The 19631-nt window shown below is 40.1% G+C and overlaps 1 protein-coding gene across 8 annotated transcripts in view; it reads left to right on the forward strand.

Annotated features, from left to right (window-relative positions):
• CSNK1G3 (casein kinase 1 gamma 3) overlaps positions 1-19631 on the forward strand; it is a 107914-nt gene that overhangs the window by 85110 nt on the left and 3173 nt on the right. The window contains exons 7-13 of one of the 8 annotated variants that reach the window (XM_075272364.1): positions 244-329; positions 1745-1829; positions 3209-3354; positions 4146-4241; positions 8167-8262; positions 13269-13375; positions 16220-16243. In XM_075272364.1, the coding sequence (XP_075128465.1) occupies positions 244-329; positions 1745-1829; positions 3209-3354; positions 4146-4241; positions 8167-8262; positions 13269-13375; positions 16220-16243 (640 nt within the window). Of the gene's footprint in view, positions 1-243; positions 330-1744; positions 1830-3205; positions 3355-4145; positions 4242-8166; positions 8263-13268; positions 13376-16219; positions 16244-19631 lie in introns of all 8 variants that reach the window. The other 7 variants (XM_075272357.1, XM_075272380.1, XM_075272373.1 and 4 more) reach the window with 7 other exon arrangements.

The raw sequence follows: 19631 nt of genomic DNA on the forward strand, positions 1-19631 counted from the left end.
CTGGTAATACCCAGCTGTCAGTTTATTGGAGGAGTAACAGAGGAACTGCACAATGCACTGGCCCCCTGAATTGTTTTATTGTATAGAATACCAATATTTATTAGAGACCGCACATGGCTGACACGATGCACGTTATTGCTGAGGAATTCCAACATTCTTCTGTCCTCCCGTGCTGGTACCTGTTCTGTGGGGTTATGTGATGTCTGTTATTGGGAGTAACTTTTCTTCTTTCTTCGTTTTTAGAGCAAAGTAGAAGAGATGACTTAGAAGCATTAGGACATATGTTTATGTATTTTCTACGAGGAAGCCTACCTTGGCAAGGACTTAAGGTAAAGAACCGTTCACTACAACTCGACCTAGCACGAAGGTTAAACACATTTGCCAATGCAATGTTGTATATGATATTTAAGTATTATGGGTTCACAAATGGGGTAGTTTGGTTCACTCTTTACAAACAGCATGTAGTCACTGCTAAAAAAGCAGTGGCCATATTGTCCTGTACTACTAGTATTATGGAGCTGTAATGCCAGTAATATAACATCTGAATGCAGTGTCCACAGTGGTCATATTCTTTACTACTGGTATTGTGGCCTTACCAATAAAAAAGGGCTGTGTAAACTTTATACCCATTTATGCTATAGTACTGCTTGCCGCAACATTTTCCCATCAAAGCTATTGACATCTGAAACTAGGGGCAGATGTTCAAGGACCTGTGATAATGTCATCACAGCCTATCACCAGGATAGGCTATGACTCGTTAGTGGGCGGAGCCACACGGGACTGTGTGCTTCCTGCAAGCCGCCGGCTATTTGGGCTGCTGGATGATAAAGAGAGAAGAGACAGCATGTGTGAGCAAGAGGGGGGAACTAGGGGCAGATAAACATAATGCACATGTAGGGGAGACATTAAACTAGGGGGCAGATGGAGGGTGACATTAAACTGGGGCAGCTGGAGGAGGATATTAATCCATGGGGGGTAGCTGGAGGGGGACATGTCTGCCTCTAGTTGCCCCCAGTTTAATGTCCCCTCTAGTTTCTGCTGGTTTATACTGGGGCACCAGGAGAGGGACTTAATACTATGGGACATTTGGAGCAAAACGTTATAATGTGGGGGTGTATAATGTTAGGGTGACTGTAGGAGGATTTTACTTTGTGGGGCACATGGGAAAAATGATTGAGAATGGGCGGAGTCAGCAGAGAAGTGGGTGGAGCTAAATTTGCCACAACGTGCATGGCCCTCTAGAACCGTTACAATTTCTCATGTGGCCCCCATGGGAAAATTAATTGCCCACCCCTGATCTAGTGCATCCTAAAGGGGGGGGGGGGGTTCTACGATTAAAGAAATTGTCGTTTTCCACTTTTTTTTGTCCTTTTGACTGTATTGATATTGCATGTATTCCCCATTCAGTCAGTGGGGCAGAGCTGCAATAGCAGACCCTTTCCATGGACAACTGTGGTGATGATTTGTGGCCGTCTGTAGGATTCATACACCTTGCAGTCCAGTGACAGATGCCCTATCATTTTGCTATGGGAAACTGTGTCTAGGTTTACTGCTATTGCTTTGATATTAGTACAGCTATAGATGGCATTGTATAAAGGACTGTATTAGGAGAATGCTTTATTACCAGTGATGCCTACATATCTCCTTCATTGCACCCATTAGGTTACCTTTCTGATAGTTTTACTGCAGATATGTTATTGTAATTTTACTAAAACTTCCAAGCTTTGTATTTTCTTTGTTGCAGGCTGACACATTAAAAGAAAGGTATCAAAAAATTGGAGATACAAAGCGAGCGACTCCAATTGAAGTACTCTGCGAGAATTTCCCAGGTAACTAACTACTGCCTATTGTAGACAAGTGTTCATGGTCTATCTGTGTGTAGAGCAGACTGATGAATGAACAATGCCTACTAAATATCCACTACAGCCTCATTGTAATGCCAGTTTTGTTTTATGAAGATGCCTTATTCATCTGTATGTAAATTGAGGCTTCGGGCAGTCAGCAGATTTTATCAAATTTGCCTCTATCTTCAATGAGCACATTTTACAGTCTGCTTGTATTGTGTCCTGAATTGCAGACTAGATGATAGCAAATGTGCAAATGCATCGCCATCGCTGCATGTTTCTGCCATCCAGATAGTTCAGGTTTAGAAGTGTGTTGTGTTACTTGGGTCTTTCTCTTAAAGGGAGTGTCACCAGAACCCAGTATACCAACCAAGCCCTGCATATAGGTAGATTAGGGTCACCTGAATCAAATGGTGTTTTCTGCTTATGATTTGGTGTCTCTGTTGCCAAGATATTGCTGTTGTTTTTTTTTTTTCCTTGTTTTTTTTCTTGTCAATATGCAAATTTAGATTTTTTTCATTGCTCTAATGAGTTAAGCAATAACACCCTTGTTGCTCTAGAGAGGATATTTGCATACTGTCAACATGGCGCTATCTTAGCAGTAGTGGCCCCGATTCACAAGGAGAAAATGCTGTTTAAGGTGACCCTAACCTATTTATCTGGGTTGATATGGTGGGTTTTGGTGACAGACTGCCTTTTAAGTTTTGAAAAACCACTTGGTAAAGGCTTATGCATTAGATTTTTTAGCTAAAAGATGTCAGACATTGACTTAAAATGGGCTTATATACAGGCAGTAATGTATTATGACTGGAACATTCTGCGCCAGTCTTAATAATGTGAGTCTTGAGTTAACTCCAGAGTTAAGAGGCTTCGTAGGTTTGTAATGGTTCGGGCACGCCGCAGGAGGTCCATGCACCAGAACTGAAATCGGCTAATACTAGTCTTCTGACATGGGTTATACTAAATGTGATATCTCCGTTATATCTTGGGCATTATTAAAACATAGAACCGTGGTTTTGGTGTTATATGGAAGGGGAGATTCTCATCTTTCATATGGGATGAGAGACCAGTATGAAGACATCGCGCTGACTCCAGTTTCCAGAATACACCTAGCTTTATTGCGATCAGTAAAAACACAGGACGCTAGAACAGCGTTTCGGGACCAAAGGTCCCTATCTCATCTTTCATGTGACACCATGATCGCAGTTAGGAATGACATCGCTTTGGAAGTTTAGTTACTTTTCAGATTGGAAGGTAGTGTCTGGTATAGAGATTACTGCTTTTTTTTTTTTTTGATAACCTGATGTTTGCTCTTAAGATTTCTGCTCAAAATGTATTTATTTATTTTCTTTTATTTTTAGAAGAAATGGCCACGTACTTGCGCTATGTAAGGCGGCTAGATTTCTTCGAGAAACCGGACTATGACTACTTACGGAAATTATTTACTGACTTGTTTGATCGAAAGGGATATATGTTTGACTATGAGTATGACTGGATTGGTAAGCAACTGGTAAGTTCTCAATTTCTGACTTTTCAGCTTTCATGGATATTTAGCATTTAGCTTGGTTTTTATTAACCCTAATGATATACATAGTCACAACACTCTACCTGTGTTGCCTTTGCTTGAAATACAGAAGACCGTACAAGCTAGTATTGAGTACATCAGGAGTGATGTAAAATGGTGACACAGGAGATTTTTGTGCTATCCCTTCTTACCCTTATGTGAGGAATACCTTTCCTGGTATGAAGAGGATGGCCCGTATCTATCGGACATATTTATGGCATATCCTGTGAATATATACGATAAATGTGCTGAAGGAACTACCCCCGTAACTGCACTCACTGGGCAGTTCTATGCTATTTAATACAGTACAGAATTAGGCTAGGTTCTCACAGGGCAAAAGAGCTCATTTAGCAATGTGTATATCAGAAATCTGCCGACACGACAAACTCCCAAAAAAGTTGTGGTTTTTATAGCTATTCAGATATTCTTTCCGGATTAGCAGCAGGTCTCCCCCTGCTTGCAAAACAAAGATTGAACATTGAAGAAACCTGCAGTATAAACTGACATGTTGCTCTATATTTTTTGGGAATTCTCATCCACAATGCTGGTACTGCTGTGTGTACACCCTGTTAGCAGTTTAGGGTTTTCTTTTTCTTCTGTTCATCTTATCAGCCAATTCACTCACATCTTACAGATGCCATTTTGTGGATTCCATTGTCTTTCCCTGGGTAAATCTTCAGATTTTTTTTTCTTCTTTTTTTGACGTTGTCTTATGCCCTTTGTTTCATTGACTTTAGCCTACACCGGTTGGCTCCATTCATGCCGATCCAGCTCTTTCATCAAACAGAGAAGCACATCCACACAGAGATAAGATGCAGCAAGCCAAAAACCAGGTAAATGTTGGGAACTTCTTAACCAGTTCCTTAAGTGATTATTGTGAATTAATTCTCATTGTTAATATTGGTAAACCTGTCATTCCTAATACATCTAAATGGTATAGTAATACAAATAACACTCTTCTATTGACACAAGTATTACATGCCACCTTCTAATATGTTACGACGAGAGCTACCTGATTTTATTTGTAGCGTTTATACATTTTCTGAGAAAATACTAACCTGGCAATGGATTGTGATTCAGATCTGGAGCATAAGGAGTGAAGACTCGTATTTGTACATTGTGTGCCAGTGATACTGCCAGACAAGTTTGGAAATCCACATTTATGTTCTCCTAATATGGACCCAATTGGTTTATAGTGAAAATGGTTGACATTGAAATTCATTGAGGTGACATACTGGAACTGTTCTAGGAGATGTGCAACTATTGTGATTTATCCTGACGAAGAGAACGGAGTTCCACCAACCTGTGTTATCGATGTGGATTTAGCTGGTAACACTTACACTATACTCGTACATCAAAGATAAATCCAATGTGGTTTTGCACATCAAAAATCAGAGACTGATACTTGAATTTGTGCCATGTTTATTCAGCAAATCTGTATAAGAAATAACTATTGTTATTTCGTTTACAATTTTTTTAATGAGCGGATCCATGCCTAAATAGGACCTAAAAACTGCAATTTTGGTCTATAAGTTTTCATATGGCATAATTTGAAACAGAAAAACAATGAGGGGAATTTAGTAACCCCATCTATGCCAGTTTTCTTGCATAAATTTGGTGCATCTTTAAAGCCGAGATTTTTTTTTTTTTGTACGAGGCATCCTGACATGTTCTGCATGCCACTCACCACTTTTTACAAAAGGAGGCACCTTGGCCTAACAAATTTATAATAACTCCTATCAGAAAACTGTCGCGAGTTATGTCTGAAGTCTACACCAGTCCTTCAGACTCTTAATAGTTCAGTCGCATTTCATGCCAGGGATACATTGATGAAGACTGATGTAGGAAATGCCAGTCTTATTATATTCCCCTCAGTATTTAAAAGGATGGGGATGATTCTCTCCATGTAAAATGTCTTGCATAATGTTATGTTTATCCTCTAAAATGAACAACTTTAGCTTTATTATTGGCTGATAAATTGCTGTAAGAAGCTGCTGTTTGGTTTAGTACACCCACTCTCCCTATTAGGATTTCTCATTTTAGGAGCGAGCACCCAGCGGTAAATTAGAATCTCTATCCCTATGCAGGATTGTATTGTTCGTTAGGCCCATGCTTTATTCAATCTAGTGTATTAAAGGGCAGGTCACATGAAAATGTAGACAGAAAGGTTGTTGAACTTGGATTGATAAATGTGCCCCAGTGTATACAGTTTGTTCCACGCACGTTGTGTACAGTTGATATTCTGTGCACACAGACCTCAGAGGCTGCCCTTTATGCTACTTGCTTTCTAAAGGCTGCGCTACGGAGATGACACATCTAACATGTATTTTACAGCCCTTACCTGACGCTAAGTAGCACCATCTTCTCTGCACAGTGTATCCCTCACCTTGCCATCAGGGATGTGTGGTATAGGAGCCAGCTGTACTGGACACTATAGCACGCAGCTGGTAGAAGTAGGCAGAGACAGAAAAATAAATGAGTTAGGTTTATTTGATCAATGTATAGCAATCTTAGGAAAGGAGTTAGTGTAGAGGCCGGAGAGGGAGCCTGTCTCTGCGTGGAACAGTGGCTGTACACTGTGCATATAGCACACACACTATATTCTGTGTACACAACCCTCTCTTTGGCAATGCTGAGTTAGAGCATTGCGAAGGAGAGACTTTGCCTTCAGTTTTCTCCTATGAGAGAGTATAGCAATAAAGTTTAAAAAAAAAAAAAAAAAAAAAAAATGTTTCCAAGGGCCACTTACACAATACGAACAAAAAAAAAGTGAAATGACTGTTGTGCTTTGTCTAGTGGATGGTCATACATTTTGATTGACAACTTTCATTTTATGCACAGTCATTTTCCGTGTAACAGGTTCCATTTAAAACGAATCTGTCAGGTCGCTCTGGGACACTAAACCACCCACAGGTTCTTAGAGACCCAGGGATTTAGTGTTCCAAATCGCCGCCTTATAATGCAATCTGTGGGAGCACTAAAAATATAATCCTAATAATATAAGAAAACAAAACTTTATACTCTCCTTGCCACTGTACTCCCCATACCGGCGCAGTTCTTTAACAGAGCCAGGGTACACCTTGACTTCAGTGCATGAGCACCAGACCTCTCGCGATTACGCAATGAAGCTCGGGTGTACATCTCTGGCTTCACTGAAGTACAGCGCAGGTGCCGAGTGCACCAGAGATCAGTCCAATGAGACTTATTGGACACATCTCTAGGTAAGTATAAAGCTTTTCTGTTTTTAATGGACCACAAATTGCATTATAAGAGGCGATTTGGGCCACTAAACCTGTGGTCGATAAGGACCTGTGGGTGGTTTAGTGTCCTAAACTGTTCTGACAGGTTCCCTTTAAGTTATGCATTGCAGCGTACATTTAGTCATGATCTCTATACTTGTTGGTCTAATGAATGGTGGGAACTAGCAAGTGAAGAAGGATCACATCAGTGTTCATTACCACTAACCGACATAATTGGTTCTAATGATATAGTCGTGTACAGAGACTCCATCCAATATGTACAATGTGGAAGAATAGAAAACATGAATTATGACTTTTTCCATTGCAGGTTATTGTAAGTAGTTGCAAGTGTTTTGTGTAATATGTGCGGTAATATCTTATCTGCGGTAGACTTTTTGCATCATACAACATATTATACTGATGTAGTATTGAGGATTTCTAACATGAATAGTACTTTAATGTTCTGACGTAGTGTTCGGGAATTTTTGGGCCACATATAGTACTTGAGCAATAACTAATGTAATGGTGCAGTATTTATGGGTTTGTACATTAGACAAAGCATTGTTACTTCTTATACTTCATTTTTAGGGGTTCTTGCTTTAGGCCCACTAACATGGTATTGTCATACAGACATAGCAGCCTCTTTCATCAAACTATCAGTAAACCTGTCTTGCTTTCCTAGAATTTTATTTTTCCACAGTAGTATAAGAAATTGAAAGGATTCTTCCCACCTGGGCATTTCTGGCCTGTTCATATAACCATAAATGTCAAGCAGGGGGGTCCCCTGACTGAAGTCTCCAGGCACAGGAGTTAGGAGACCGCCTCTTGGACCCCCATCTTTTGGACATACTTGTGGCATATCCTTTGGATGTAGCTGTAATTGCCTAGATGGGAATATCCCTTGAAGCTGAGCTTGGCTTGGTTACTCTGGGCTAGAAAGGCAGCGTTACTGTAATGAGGCCCATCCGGCTTCTTCCATTAGATACAGTGGAACAAGTGCTAGTACTTACAATAGGCATAGTTTTTAGGGTTTATTGTGTTACACATGGTAAAATAACACTTTTACAGAATGGCTGGTGACACTCAGCTTGCTAATATTGACTTTCTTTATAAAAATCAACCATTAAATTTCATCCATATTCTGCTTTTTAGTATAAATATATGCATTTATTGCACACGTGAGTGTGTATAGCCACATATATTTATACAAGCTGTCATATGCACACACATGAGAATGTGTGGTACGTGCACATATGTGTCTGATAATGAACAGCCCCATCTGGCAGAGTACAAGCCTAACCCCACTAATGGTTCTGTTCTTTTCTGCTTATCTAGTCTGCATGCCATATTGCTTTACAGTGTAGTGTGCGCTGTAGTTGTAACTCTTCATATTCTGATATAATTTGCTTGCTCTCTTTCTTTAATTTTACATGTTGTGATGACGCATGAGGTGTTTAATATGTTTTGGGTTTTTCTCCCTCCTTTTCCATGCATGTTTTATGCATTATATAATGAGCAGTCGGCAGACCACAGGGCAGCTTGGGACTCCCAGCAGGCCAACCCCCATCACGTAAGAGCTCACCTAGCAGCTGACAGACATGGTGGCTCGGTACAGGTATTTTCTGCTTCTTTGCATGACTGACTATTTGCGCGTCCCATAACCCCCGCGTGTCCCCTCACCCCCAGATTCCCATAGCATGCTTTTTGTTTCTAGCTGGTGTGATGCCCTTTAGTGTGCTCCTCAATGCATTGCTGTCCATTATGTGGTAACACTAAACCTCGCATCGTCTCAGAGACTTGGACTAAATGTCGTCATTTCACTCACTTTTTTGTGTAGATGACATAACCGTATAGACTAGATCACTCACTAAATTCACTCTTGGCTATAGACATAGGATATAATTATAGTACATGGCTGAAAGCGGATTTCCCACAAATTAAGCATCTGTTCACCCAGGATAGGTTACCGTAAGTGTCTGATCTCTACATGTTCCATTGAGATCATGGGAATGGGGTGCCGGAGTACCCTATGTGAATGTGGTGGTAGTACAAATGTGTGACTACCACTCTTCACTTGTATAGGTCTGACAGATATCAGGTCTAACAGATATAGAAGTGGTTATGCATGCATTCTAACACTCACGTCACACAGGGGGCTCCCGGACCCCTCACTATCAGAAATGAATCCCCTATCCTGTGGATAAATGTTGATTGATGGAAAACTCCATTAATAATATGTCATCAAATTAAATTTTTCTTACGAAGGATCTGCCATTTTTGGTTTTATTTCCTTTTTTTTTTTTTTTAAAAAAAAATAAAAGGAGATAGGCAAATAATAATAGACTTGAGGCACTAGTTAGACCGGTCGAAAACTGATGCAAATGTAGAATCTAGGTGGAATCTGGGCTTGGTCTGGTCTTGGACTACATGTATTGTTGTGCACCAATCCTGCATGGAACAAAGATAAAATAAAAGTGAGCACTTTGCCTTTAATTTATGGAGGACGGCCTTTTCCTTTATCTTGGTTTGCAATCCTGATTTTGCATTGTAAACACATGTTTTATAATATTAAGGGTCATTCATCCCTCTGTTCAGTGGTTACATTTACAGCATGTCACACCCAGCAATGTGGGAAGGATATTTATTGCCTTTGCAAGGCTTCAGCATAAAGTGCAGAGAACTGTCTATTTCTTATAATTAAAATACACAACATAAAGACACTTGCAGGATCAGATCACACATCCAAAAACTTGTTTGACCTTCATTAGAACAATAAGAAGATGATGTGGTGATGATAATACAGAGATTGGAAACACCTTTTGTTTTTAAGGTTTTGTATTCTCTGACTGTCATCATTTTTGTTCTAATAAAGATTTATCATGTTTTGCACCACACGAGTCATTTGGTTCTCATGTAACATCTGTAGAATGGCAAATTGTTCTCCAAGTGAGAAATCTATGTCCATTGCCCTCATGGGTCTGTATTATATTCCTCGGTGCAGACAGAGGAGTGTTGCAGATTAGAATACAGAAGCGATGATCTGATTTGTTACATGTAACTCCCCCATCCCCAGTATAGAATTTCATAGAAGTTTCCATGTGGCATGCTTGGTCATCAGCCTTTGGTGCATGTATACCATTTGGTACCACTTACTAATTTGGTAACCATTTAGCATGTAGTAATGTAGTCCTATACGGTACTAATGTACTGCCTGTTTCTGAAATGCCTCTGAAAAGTAAGTCTGACATGACCACAGCCCCTGGTGTTTATCCCTAGTTTGCATCATGTCATGTTCTCTAAACATGTCCTTATCTCCCCTATACCCCTCCCTAAAGTACTAAATGTTACACATTACATACCCCTTATCCTTCTCACCTATGTGACCTATCCCTTCTCTCCTGGTCTTTGGAAGAATTGTGTCTTAACTGCTGGACAGTGTCAGAAAGTGTAAAAGTGTAAGAATAGCGGGGTATACAAGAAGTAATAACAGTACTGCCTTGTATCTTGTAATAGACACGTGTGCAGGGAGCTTTAAAACAAGGCAGTATATGAGATGGGAAGACATTCATGGAAACTGAAGTTATTTAGCAAGCCCTGTCTCCATCAAAACAAAGCTGCTGTTCAAGATGAATTTAAAAAAAAAAAGCAGTATAACTAAGGTCTATAGTGTCTTCATCTGCTGAGAATTTGAGTACATTTAGGTACTTAAGTTTTTTTTTCTTTTCTTCCCTAAAAGCTTACACCTTTAGTATGGTTTTAATGTCACCATTATATGAAAATGCTATTAATAAGTATGAGCACAAGTTTTAGAAAAGACTCTTCTTCCTTCCAGCATGTCGAAGACATGTCTGAAAGACTGAATATGCTTTAGACTAACGCTGGTTTCACACCTGCGTTCGTGTCTCCGCTTCCAGTTTCCGTCTTGTGCATGCAGAAGACGGAAACCTGTCATGCCGAGTCCGGCCATGAGCGCCGGTGATCGTTTTTTGCTCTTAGCGGCGAAACAGTTTTTTTTTTTTAAAACCGGACACAGAGTCCTGCATGTCCGACTCTGTGTCCGGTTGAAAAAAAAAAAAACTGTTTCGCTGCGAAGCGCACAAAACGCTCACCGGCGCTCACAACCGGTCACTTTTCAAACCCATTCAAATGAATGGGTTTGAAAAATGCCTGCAGGTCAACCTGAAAGCAGAGACCCGGGGCGCAGATGTGAAAAGCCCTAAGCTGGTTTTAATTAGTTATACAGGATATAGGGATGACCTTTGCGTATACTGATAAATTAGTCCCTCTGTTCGATTACACACAAACATTTGTGGGGTTTTTTTTTGTTTTTTTTCTTTTTCCAAGCAATGGAACGAAAAAAAAATCATTAACATGTGGCTTTTTAAAGGGCCTGTCTGCTTTATATAATGAATTCTGATGGTGGCCGTGGGTGATAGTCCAGATAAAAGGGACAATCGTCAATTAGTCTGAACAGAAAGTGACCAAAGAGTGGTGGTGAATAATCCTGACTTTCCATCCATTAATTGGACAGTCCATTTATTTATTTGGGGACAATGTAAAGCTTCATGTGCATTTTTCAGGAGTTACCTTTTAACAAATCTGAGTTGTTCAAAACCAAGAATCCCATAGATAAACTCCATTGTTGCATGAAAAATTAATGTGCACACTGTATAAAGGGAAGCCTGTGAAATGGGGAAAAATTGCAGACCCCTTCCCTTAAAACTAGAAAAACAGCTGGAGCAGAAGTCCAGACCTTGATTTCTACAGAAATAGGATCTGGTATTGTTAGTGGTTTAGGGCCCCAAACCCCACCACCTTAACGGCATGTTGGTGGTTTTGTGGCCTTATACTACTTGACACTTTCCCTTTAATGGGAACTTGTTGCACGCCACCATGCCATGTATCTGGAATATATCTTTGTCAAGATGTTCATCTGTTTCGGGATTAGGAATCCTTTCCAGCTGCATTGGTCGCAGACACATTGCTCATATGAATCCGAGGACAATACTCCCACCTTGCTTCACTGCACATGTACATTACTTCCATTTAGGATGTAAGGATATTTTGCCAGAACTCTTCAGCATTTGGATGACATTGTATAAAGCTTTAAATGATGACTCTATTTACTGCAAATAGAAGTGTTACAGGGAATGCTCCAAAACCTAAATTAATGAAAACCAACACCAGTGTACCTTCTCCACTAATGCATTCTCTTCTATTCTCATAGATAGTACATTACAACAATTTGGCAAGCTCTCAGCGTATTTTGGCTTGTAGAGTCTTTTTCATTTCATTTTTCGTGTATTTGCCTTACTGAGTAAATAGCAGCTTCTACAAAAGGGATTATGCATTGGCATAGGAACATTGGCGCGATGGCTACAGCTTTTTCCAAATATCACTAAAAAAAGAAGTGTTAGAAAACCAGAAGTATTAGTATTACACGACACAGATGTTATACAGGAAGGTATAGGTATCTTTTCAGAAATGTGTGCAATATCTGACAGCCTGCATGGAACCCAAACAATTGTCCTGTGAAGGCCCCGTCCACTTTGGCAGGTTTGGGTGTCTTTCCTCCAAGTTCACCATCAATCTAATGTGTATGGGAGCCTCCTGACTATCCTCAGACACGTCAGAGAACTAAAGGATTGGGGATTTTGAATTTACCATACCCAGTCCTATTTCTCTCCATATAGATAAGCTGATGTCAGCAGGGTGTGTGGCAATGGCATATTACATGCTCCCTATTGAAAACCTACTGCTTTGACCAAACTGCATGCATGTTGTTGGCTCTGGAGGAAGAGCTTGTCCAACTGGCATCTACTGAAGATGTCCTTTGAAGGGTGAAACCTTTTATAGACCCATTTTGTGACGCTGTTTCTTATGGTGAGCTACAGATTTGTAATGTAAAGGGAGTCTGTCACCAGCCACTGTGCATTGTAAGGGATATTATGCTAAGCACCGTCATACATTTAGACCAATAGATTCACCATTTCCTTGGAAAGGCCTTTTTAGAAATATGCAAATGAGATCCAATTGCATTGAGGGTAGACCAGGGCCTCAGGTTTACAAACCTGAATACACAGTCCTTAGAAGACTCTGGCACTTCGGTCTCAATTGGGTTTCTTATCTGGATTTTTCAAAGAAGTGCTGCATGTATGGGACAATCTGAAGGTATGACGGTCCTCAGCACAATGTCTCCTACCAATACACTGTGGTTTGATGCGGAATTTGCTGGTGAGACTCTCCTTAACGGGGCATTATTAAGTGATACCAAGTAATTCTGGATGCAAAATTCTACAAATTGTTGGGGTAAATGAAGCACAGCAGGTCCTTATACTTAAAATCTATCTAAAATAACTAGTCAGAATTGGCATGGGTACTGGTAATGGGCTCTGGGATTGGGTTGTTTCTTTGTTCACTGTTTTGTGGTGCTTTTAATCAGATTGTGTTACCTTGTGTGTTTGTCATCCTGGGTGTTTTTTGAAAAGGGGATTCACAAAGTTCTACAGTGTGTATTGAAGCACATAAAACCTCTGGTTGCCTTTTAATAATTTTGGAGTACCTAGGGGTTATGCCCACATTCAGATCTATATGTTTATGCCATCTTTTTGTCTTTTACAGGTTGTAAGTTCAACAAATGGTGAGCTGAACACAGACGACCCAACCGCTGGACACTCAAATGCACCGATCACGGCCCCAGCAGAAGTCGAAGTCCTAGATGAAACAAAGTATGTCCTACACTGTGCTAGTCACTGACCATGCAGACTGCGCTTTATTGTTGGTTATTCTTAAAGTAAATTGGTGCATTTCCTTCAGGATATGTTAGAGCACTGTAGAAAGCAGATTCTTACTAGTTATTCCTCGCGGCATCATTTCTTTTAAATTAAGGGAACGGGTTGTTTTTTTACTTGGCAGTATTCAATTCTCTTACCTGTTATTATCGGAGGTCGGCACTAGCGGATTAATGTGCAATATCAGCAGCTTAAAAACCTTTAATTATTATGTTATGTAAGCTGAGTGTTTTATGATGACTTTTACCTGAGGCTTGTGTAAGTACATACTTCTAGCCTGATTTTTTTTTCTTTTTTCTTTCCCCTCAAACTTGTCTAACTAGAGAGGCTGGCTAAGCTTCTTTTAAGAGCTACAGTATAATACTATTTAGTTGTTGTTTAGGAACCTCAATCATAAATCGTACAAGAAACCGTTGTATAATATAGGCCCCAGTTCTTACTATCCTGCCCACACCTTCAAAACCAGCCGTGGTTATATCCCCAAGATGGTGCCAACAGTGAAATGTCTGTGAGGGAGACTCAATGCCTCCATAGCAGAACCACTTTACAGATATTGCTCACTGTTGTGCTCATGAGTGAGTAGTGCTGCTTAAAGGCATATCCTTTCATATGATGGCATATAGCTAGGGTATAGCCTAACAGGGTAGGTTTTTGATCTCTGGTACCCCTAGTGGTGATGAAGATGAGAGAGAAGTAGTATTCATGTCGCCTATGCCATGGACAGAGGGGCTGTGGGCAACCAGCTCTGCAGAAAACTGAAACATGGCTCAATTCCAGTTATGTTTTAGTTCCCTGCACTAAAGCTAGCTGGGAGTGCTGCTTTGAAGGAGCAACAGTATTCAACCAACACTTCTGCTCCTTCATTTTGAGACTTTGGTTGGGTCTTAGCTGTCAGACCCTTATGAATAAGTACATTGTGCCATATGCTAGCTATATGCTATCACTTACCATAGCAGAAATCCCCATTTAAGGCAACGTGCACACAATCAGTTGCGTGTTGCCGGCTGTGATTGAACGGCACAGTCAGCAAACGGATGTCATGTGTGCCACCCTTGCACCAGCCGTGCTTCAGCAGTCCCCTTCATTGGGGCCAGTGAGCACAGTCCACAAAATGGACAGGAATTGGACCTGTCCTGAGTTTTGCTCATGGCTCACATCCCCATAGATTGGTTGGTTCCTGAAAGTACACGGCTGTGTATGTGGGACCTTAGAAATGAATGGATGAAAAACACGGCTAAGCACACTGTCTATGCACATAGTCGTATGTATGAGGCCTAAGGGTTTGTTCACACAGTGAAATATGGGGCTTATTTAGAAGTGATTTTCACTTCAAAATTGGTGCCACATTTTGCCCTGAATCTTTTTCCCATTGAATTCATTAGGATGCTGAAAACATAAGGAACCTGCTCAGCATTGCCCTGGATTCTGTCATAGAACCGCAGTGTAAGCTACTCCTAGTTAGGCCCATTCATCTCAGTCTAAGCAGAGAGTGAAAGCTGGAGGAGGGGAAAGTGGGAAGGAATTTGAGGCAAGAAGCCCACCCCAAGTTCCTCTGTCATTTCCATCATATGAGCAGCCCTCAAATGTCCTTCAATCATTGTGTACTGAAGTACGCAGTTTATGAGCAGCAAACTGACCAACTGAGTATGTTGACTTGCTCAGATGGCTGTAGAAAAGGTGGCCATTCACATTAGGCAGAAGAAGGTTAATGGTTGGATGGCTGTGGAATGAGCTGGATCTTGTGAATCCGTCATTACACAGCTGTAAACATGTCTACTTCGGCCATACACGTTCAAACACCAGACAAAAGGCAAATCTATGTTCTGGAAAGGTCTTTTAGGGAAACCATTTTCCTGGACTAACTACTATTGGGTGAAAATTCTTTCCAGATGATGCTGCGTGTCTTTCTCTAACACGATTACGTTTCTGCCTGACAACCAATGGTTTTTGCTATAAAATCATCTGTTTTAGTCAGCTTTAGACGTACATTCATGGTCAGCTTCAATTCTGAAAGTAACTTTCTCTTGAAAACATCGTGGAAGACTTAAGATTGCAGTTTTGTGCGCCAATGTTAAAAAAGGCCTTGACTAATTTATGAGGAGGTTTCCATTTGCCAGAATGGAGAGCTATCCGCATTAAGAATTGGTGTAGATTTCTATTATAACTCGCACCGGGAAACTGAAGCATCACTGCCCACAATGTGACGAGCGAGGCGCAGAATAGGGGTTGTGGTGCATGTTTAGCACATAAATGGGCTTTGTGCCAAATCAATATCACTTCTCTACACCAGAGAGACTGATAAATTTATAGAGGGATTGATATATTATCCCGTTATGACAAATAGTTGTGAGTTTGTGAAGTGACCTCTTTTCCAAAGAGACCCGTCACATGACAAATGATCTCTTTAGTAAGGACATGCGTATGTGTAGGCAGAAGTCCTTGTATGTATATGGTAATACTTCGCACTTGGGTTTTTGTCTTTTATATCTGATCACTCATGGTTACATTTAGTAGCTTTGCTTGCTCTTTATTATGGACATTTTCTTGGATTTACAATGTTCCCTTTATGAGCAAGTATTTGTCAGATAACACTAAAGAAACGAACGCCTTAGGGTCTGGCCTATAATGAGTGTTTAGGGATGATCAGATTGATAAAGCGAGTAAGTATATGTTACATACAACATATGTAAAAAAGCAGACAGTCATTTAATTTTTTTGAGGTGCTATGTAGCTCTGTGTCTGATTTTTCTCCTTTTTCCCTTGTGTTCTCCCCTTGCATAGCTGCCAGAAAGTGTTGAACATGTGGTGAGTTGTCCATATGCAGAGGCAGGCAGAACAGGCTCCGTTGTCACAAATCCATTGTGAAACATTCCTAGATTTCTCCCATTATTGCCATAACATCTCATATTAATATTTATAACATTAATCCTTTTCTGTTCTACGTGTCGGGAGCTGTTTTGCCTGCTGCAGTTTGTGTTTGTGTCAGTGAAGTAGAGTCTTGTGCACACTTGCCTGTTACACGTAATGTTCTTCTATGACAACTTCCTCTCCGTTGCTTCCTTGATCTGCCACCAGGTTATCTTGTAGTTCAAAATGATCCTTCTAGATCCTGAGATCTAGATCAAGTGCAAAATCCACATTCTAAAATGTACTATTTTTTTTTCTCTGTCTCTTACACCACTGCCATATTTATATAGAGTCCAGTTTAATTATTTTGGTTGATCATGTGAGCTTGAGTTTTATTTTACATTAGCAGTAGAAAATGTGCTCTTACGGTCCCGTTCATTTTAACAAATCCTGTAGCAACTTAGGCTTTGGGCCAATATAACTGACCATGTACCATAGTATCAGGAAACATGGCTGTAACTGGATGGATAGAGAGGGGACTGTAGCCACTTATCATACGTAATATGTACAATTGGTAGAATTACCATTTGCCTATTAGTTATCCCAGATTTTGAGCCATCCAGTTTGCTGAGTATTGACATATACTTATAATGTAGTGGGATTAAACTGTTCTACCCCTTCCATGCCAGGGTTTCAATGTCCCTGCTACACATCCAGCCTCTGGTCATTATACCTTATCCATTTCTACCTGATCAATGACCTTTACAGGGCTTGTTAACTGATCTAAATGATCATAAATCTGACCATTGCCCACACTCTTACAGAATTTGAGACTTTTATGCCAAAGAAGTGGTGTAAAATATTAATAAATACATTTTGTAGTACAAGTAATACATTTCTAAACTGGACCTCCCCTCCAAGAGACCATTCTGTTCTCTATTAGGTGGCTGCCAACACAGGGTCCATAGGATACCGGGGGCAGAGGTAGCAATGGCTACTGGGCCCTGGAACCTGAGGGGGGGGCCTCAAAGGTCCCTCTGTCACTTATATATACTAGTTTTTTTTTCTATGGCACTTGGTAGACAGGGGCCCCATAACTAAGTTTGTAATGGGGGTCCAGGAGCTTCATATTAAGTTTCTGAATAAAATGTGCAATTTGTTACCTTTGTAGTGCTCACTAAATATTTATTTTACTAGTGATTTAAGTAGGAGTAAAGTATGAAACCTGTGACTATCGGGAGCCCCTTGCCGGTAGGCAGCCACATGCTCGGTAATTGGGGATGCAGACACTTTTGCACTATGAGGAACTGTGTAGCAGATCAAAACACCATTGGCTTTGCCTCTTGTTCCTGCACCCACTTATTCTAATCGTAAGCATTGCTCGCTTTTTTATTTTTTTTAATTTTTTGTATGCAACATAGTGACTACCTGTGCTCTCCAATCGAGTAACCATGGTGTAATGAACACAACATTAATGCTTCCAGTTGTAATATAAGACACCCCTATAATGTGTTGTTTAAGTCCATGGCCCTGTTACTTACGAGAATAGATGACAGTAATCTATGATCATTGTGAGCGCTGCATTTCTATTGACCTGAATTCAGGCTGGTCTTTCAGTTGCCATATTTAGGTCAGAAGAGACAGGCTGAGGCTGGTTTCTATGCGCATCTGTTACACAATGCTTCTAGCATCTGTTGCTCTTTGACAACTGAATTGTTTTTCTAATGCTGAAAACTGTAGCCACTAAATTGTAGACATGGACTGCATGCTATAAATGGAAAATCTAGATTTATTTTTTGTTTTTATCTTTAAGTTTGCTAGGGATTGTTATCTCCCCAGCATTCAGCACTCACTGCTACAATCATTGGGACAGATTTATTAAGACTGATAAATCTCCTCCATTGTGTCTTACTGTGATACGTTTCTTAAAATGTATGCTGCGAAGCCTTGGATGGTGTCACATACATACCTCAAGCTATCAAGGAACAGAAACCTAAAATAGTATTAAGGATATAAGCACAGAGCCGTCATGGAGAATGTCTTTAAGGCATGTAATAAGATCCATGAAGTTCTCCATTTTCTAAGCAAGGTTTATGTGTACAAGGCAGATACTGGTAAGGCTCTGTTCACACTACTGTCATAACCTCCATTTATAACACTCAGGATAAACTATGTCAGATCAGCTCAAAGGATACTGACAAATCTTGATGAAACATTTTAATAATGGGCTTCTCTTTTGGGGAGAGGGAGCGTCACATATTATAAGGCTTTGTTCATATGGCCAGAGGGTTTCACCTACTACTGCTATGATATCATCACTTAGTACATGTATCATCATTTGTTTTACAAAACTAAACGGTAGCACTGCGTTTCACATGAGCCATATAAATAAAATAAAACTTAATTAAACATGAGCCATGGGGCTAATATAAGGCTACATTCACATATTTAAAGACAATTTTTTTTTTTTTTTTTCTGATCCATTCACATTGACAGCTTTGTAGGAATATAGTTTAATGTAGGAACACACTTTAGGCTTATTCATCTTATTCCAGCAGACGAGTCCCCTTTCTGAATGGCCTGTCTCTAGGGCTCTTTCCTGCCAGTATTTTGTAACCGAATATTAATGGATTCCATGGGTTTCATTGGAAACTTTTTTTTTTCTGATTGTCTTGAAATGTAGAGTTAACTATCCTGATGGCTGTCCATATGGTGTCCTTGAAGAGGGCTCTAGTCTGCCCTTCAATAAATATAAAGTTTGGGATATTATTTGAATATTACTACTATCTTGTTTTAGGCTAATGCCCCACATATATACTTGAGTATAAGCCGAATTTTTCAGCCCAGTTTTTGTGCTGAAAAAACCCCCCATGGCTTATACTAGAGGCAGCAAAAAAAAATAAATATATATATATATATATATATATATATATATATATATATATATATATTTATTTTTTTTATTTTTATTTTTTTAAGGGGGGGGGGGGGGTAGTCTATGACCAGCCACAATATCAATATATAGAATCTCCCATAAAACAGTGCAAAAAAAAAAAGTTCTAAATCACTCCTTTCCCTAGAATACATATAAAAGTAGAAAATGACTGTGAAACACAAACACATTAGGTATCCCTGTGTCTGAGAGTTCCCAGTCTACTGAATACAGGGTATCTGCAGTGCTCCTGTTCCGTCGGGAAGGGGTTAATAGGAGCACTGCAGGTACCCTATATTCAGCCAGGCTGAATTCCAAGTGGGGGAAGAAAAAACAGTCCTCAAGCTCAGGGAAGGGGCAGACAGACAACCAAAACACCCCCTCCCCTTCCCCAGCACCCAGCAACTACTGCAC

The sequence above is a fragment of the Leptodactylus fuscus genome, chromosome 1, assembly GCF_031893055.1.
Source record: "Leptodactylus fuscus isolate aLepFus1 chromosome 1, aLepFus1.hap2, whole genome shotgun sequence".
In the NCBI taxonomy this organism is placed as follows: domain Eukaryota; kingdom Metazoa; phylum Chordata; class Amphibia; order Anura; family Leptodactylidae; genus Leptodactylus; species Leptodactylus fuscus.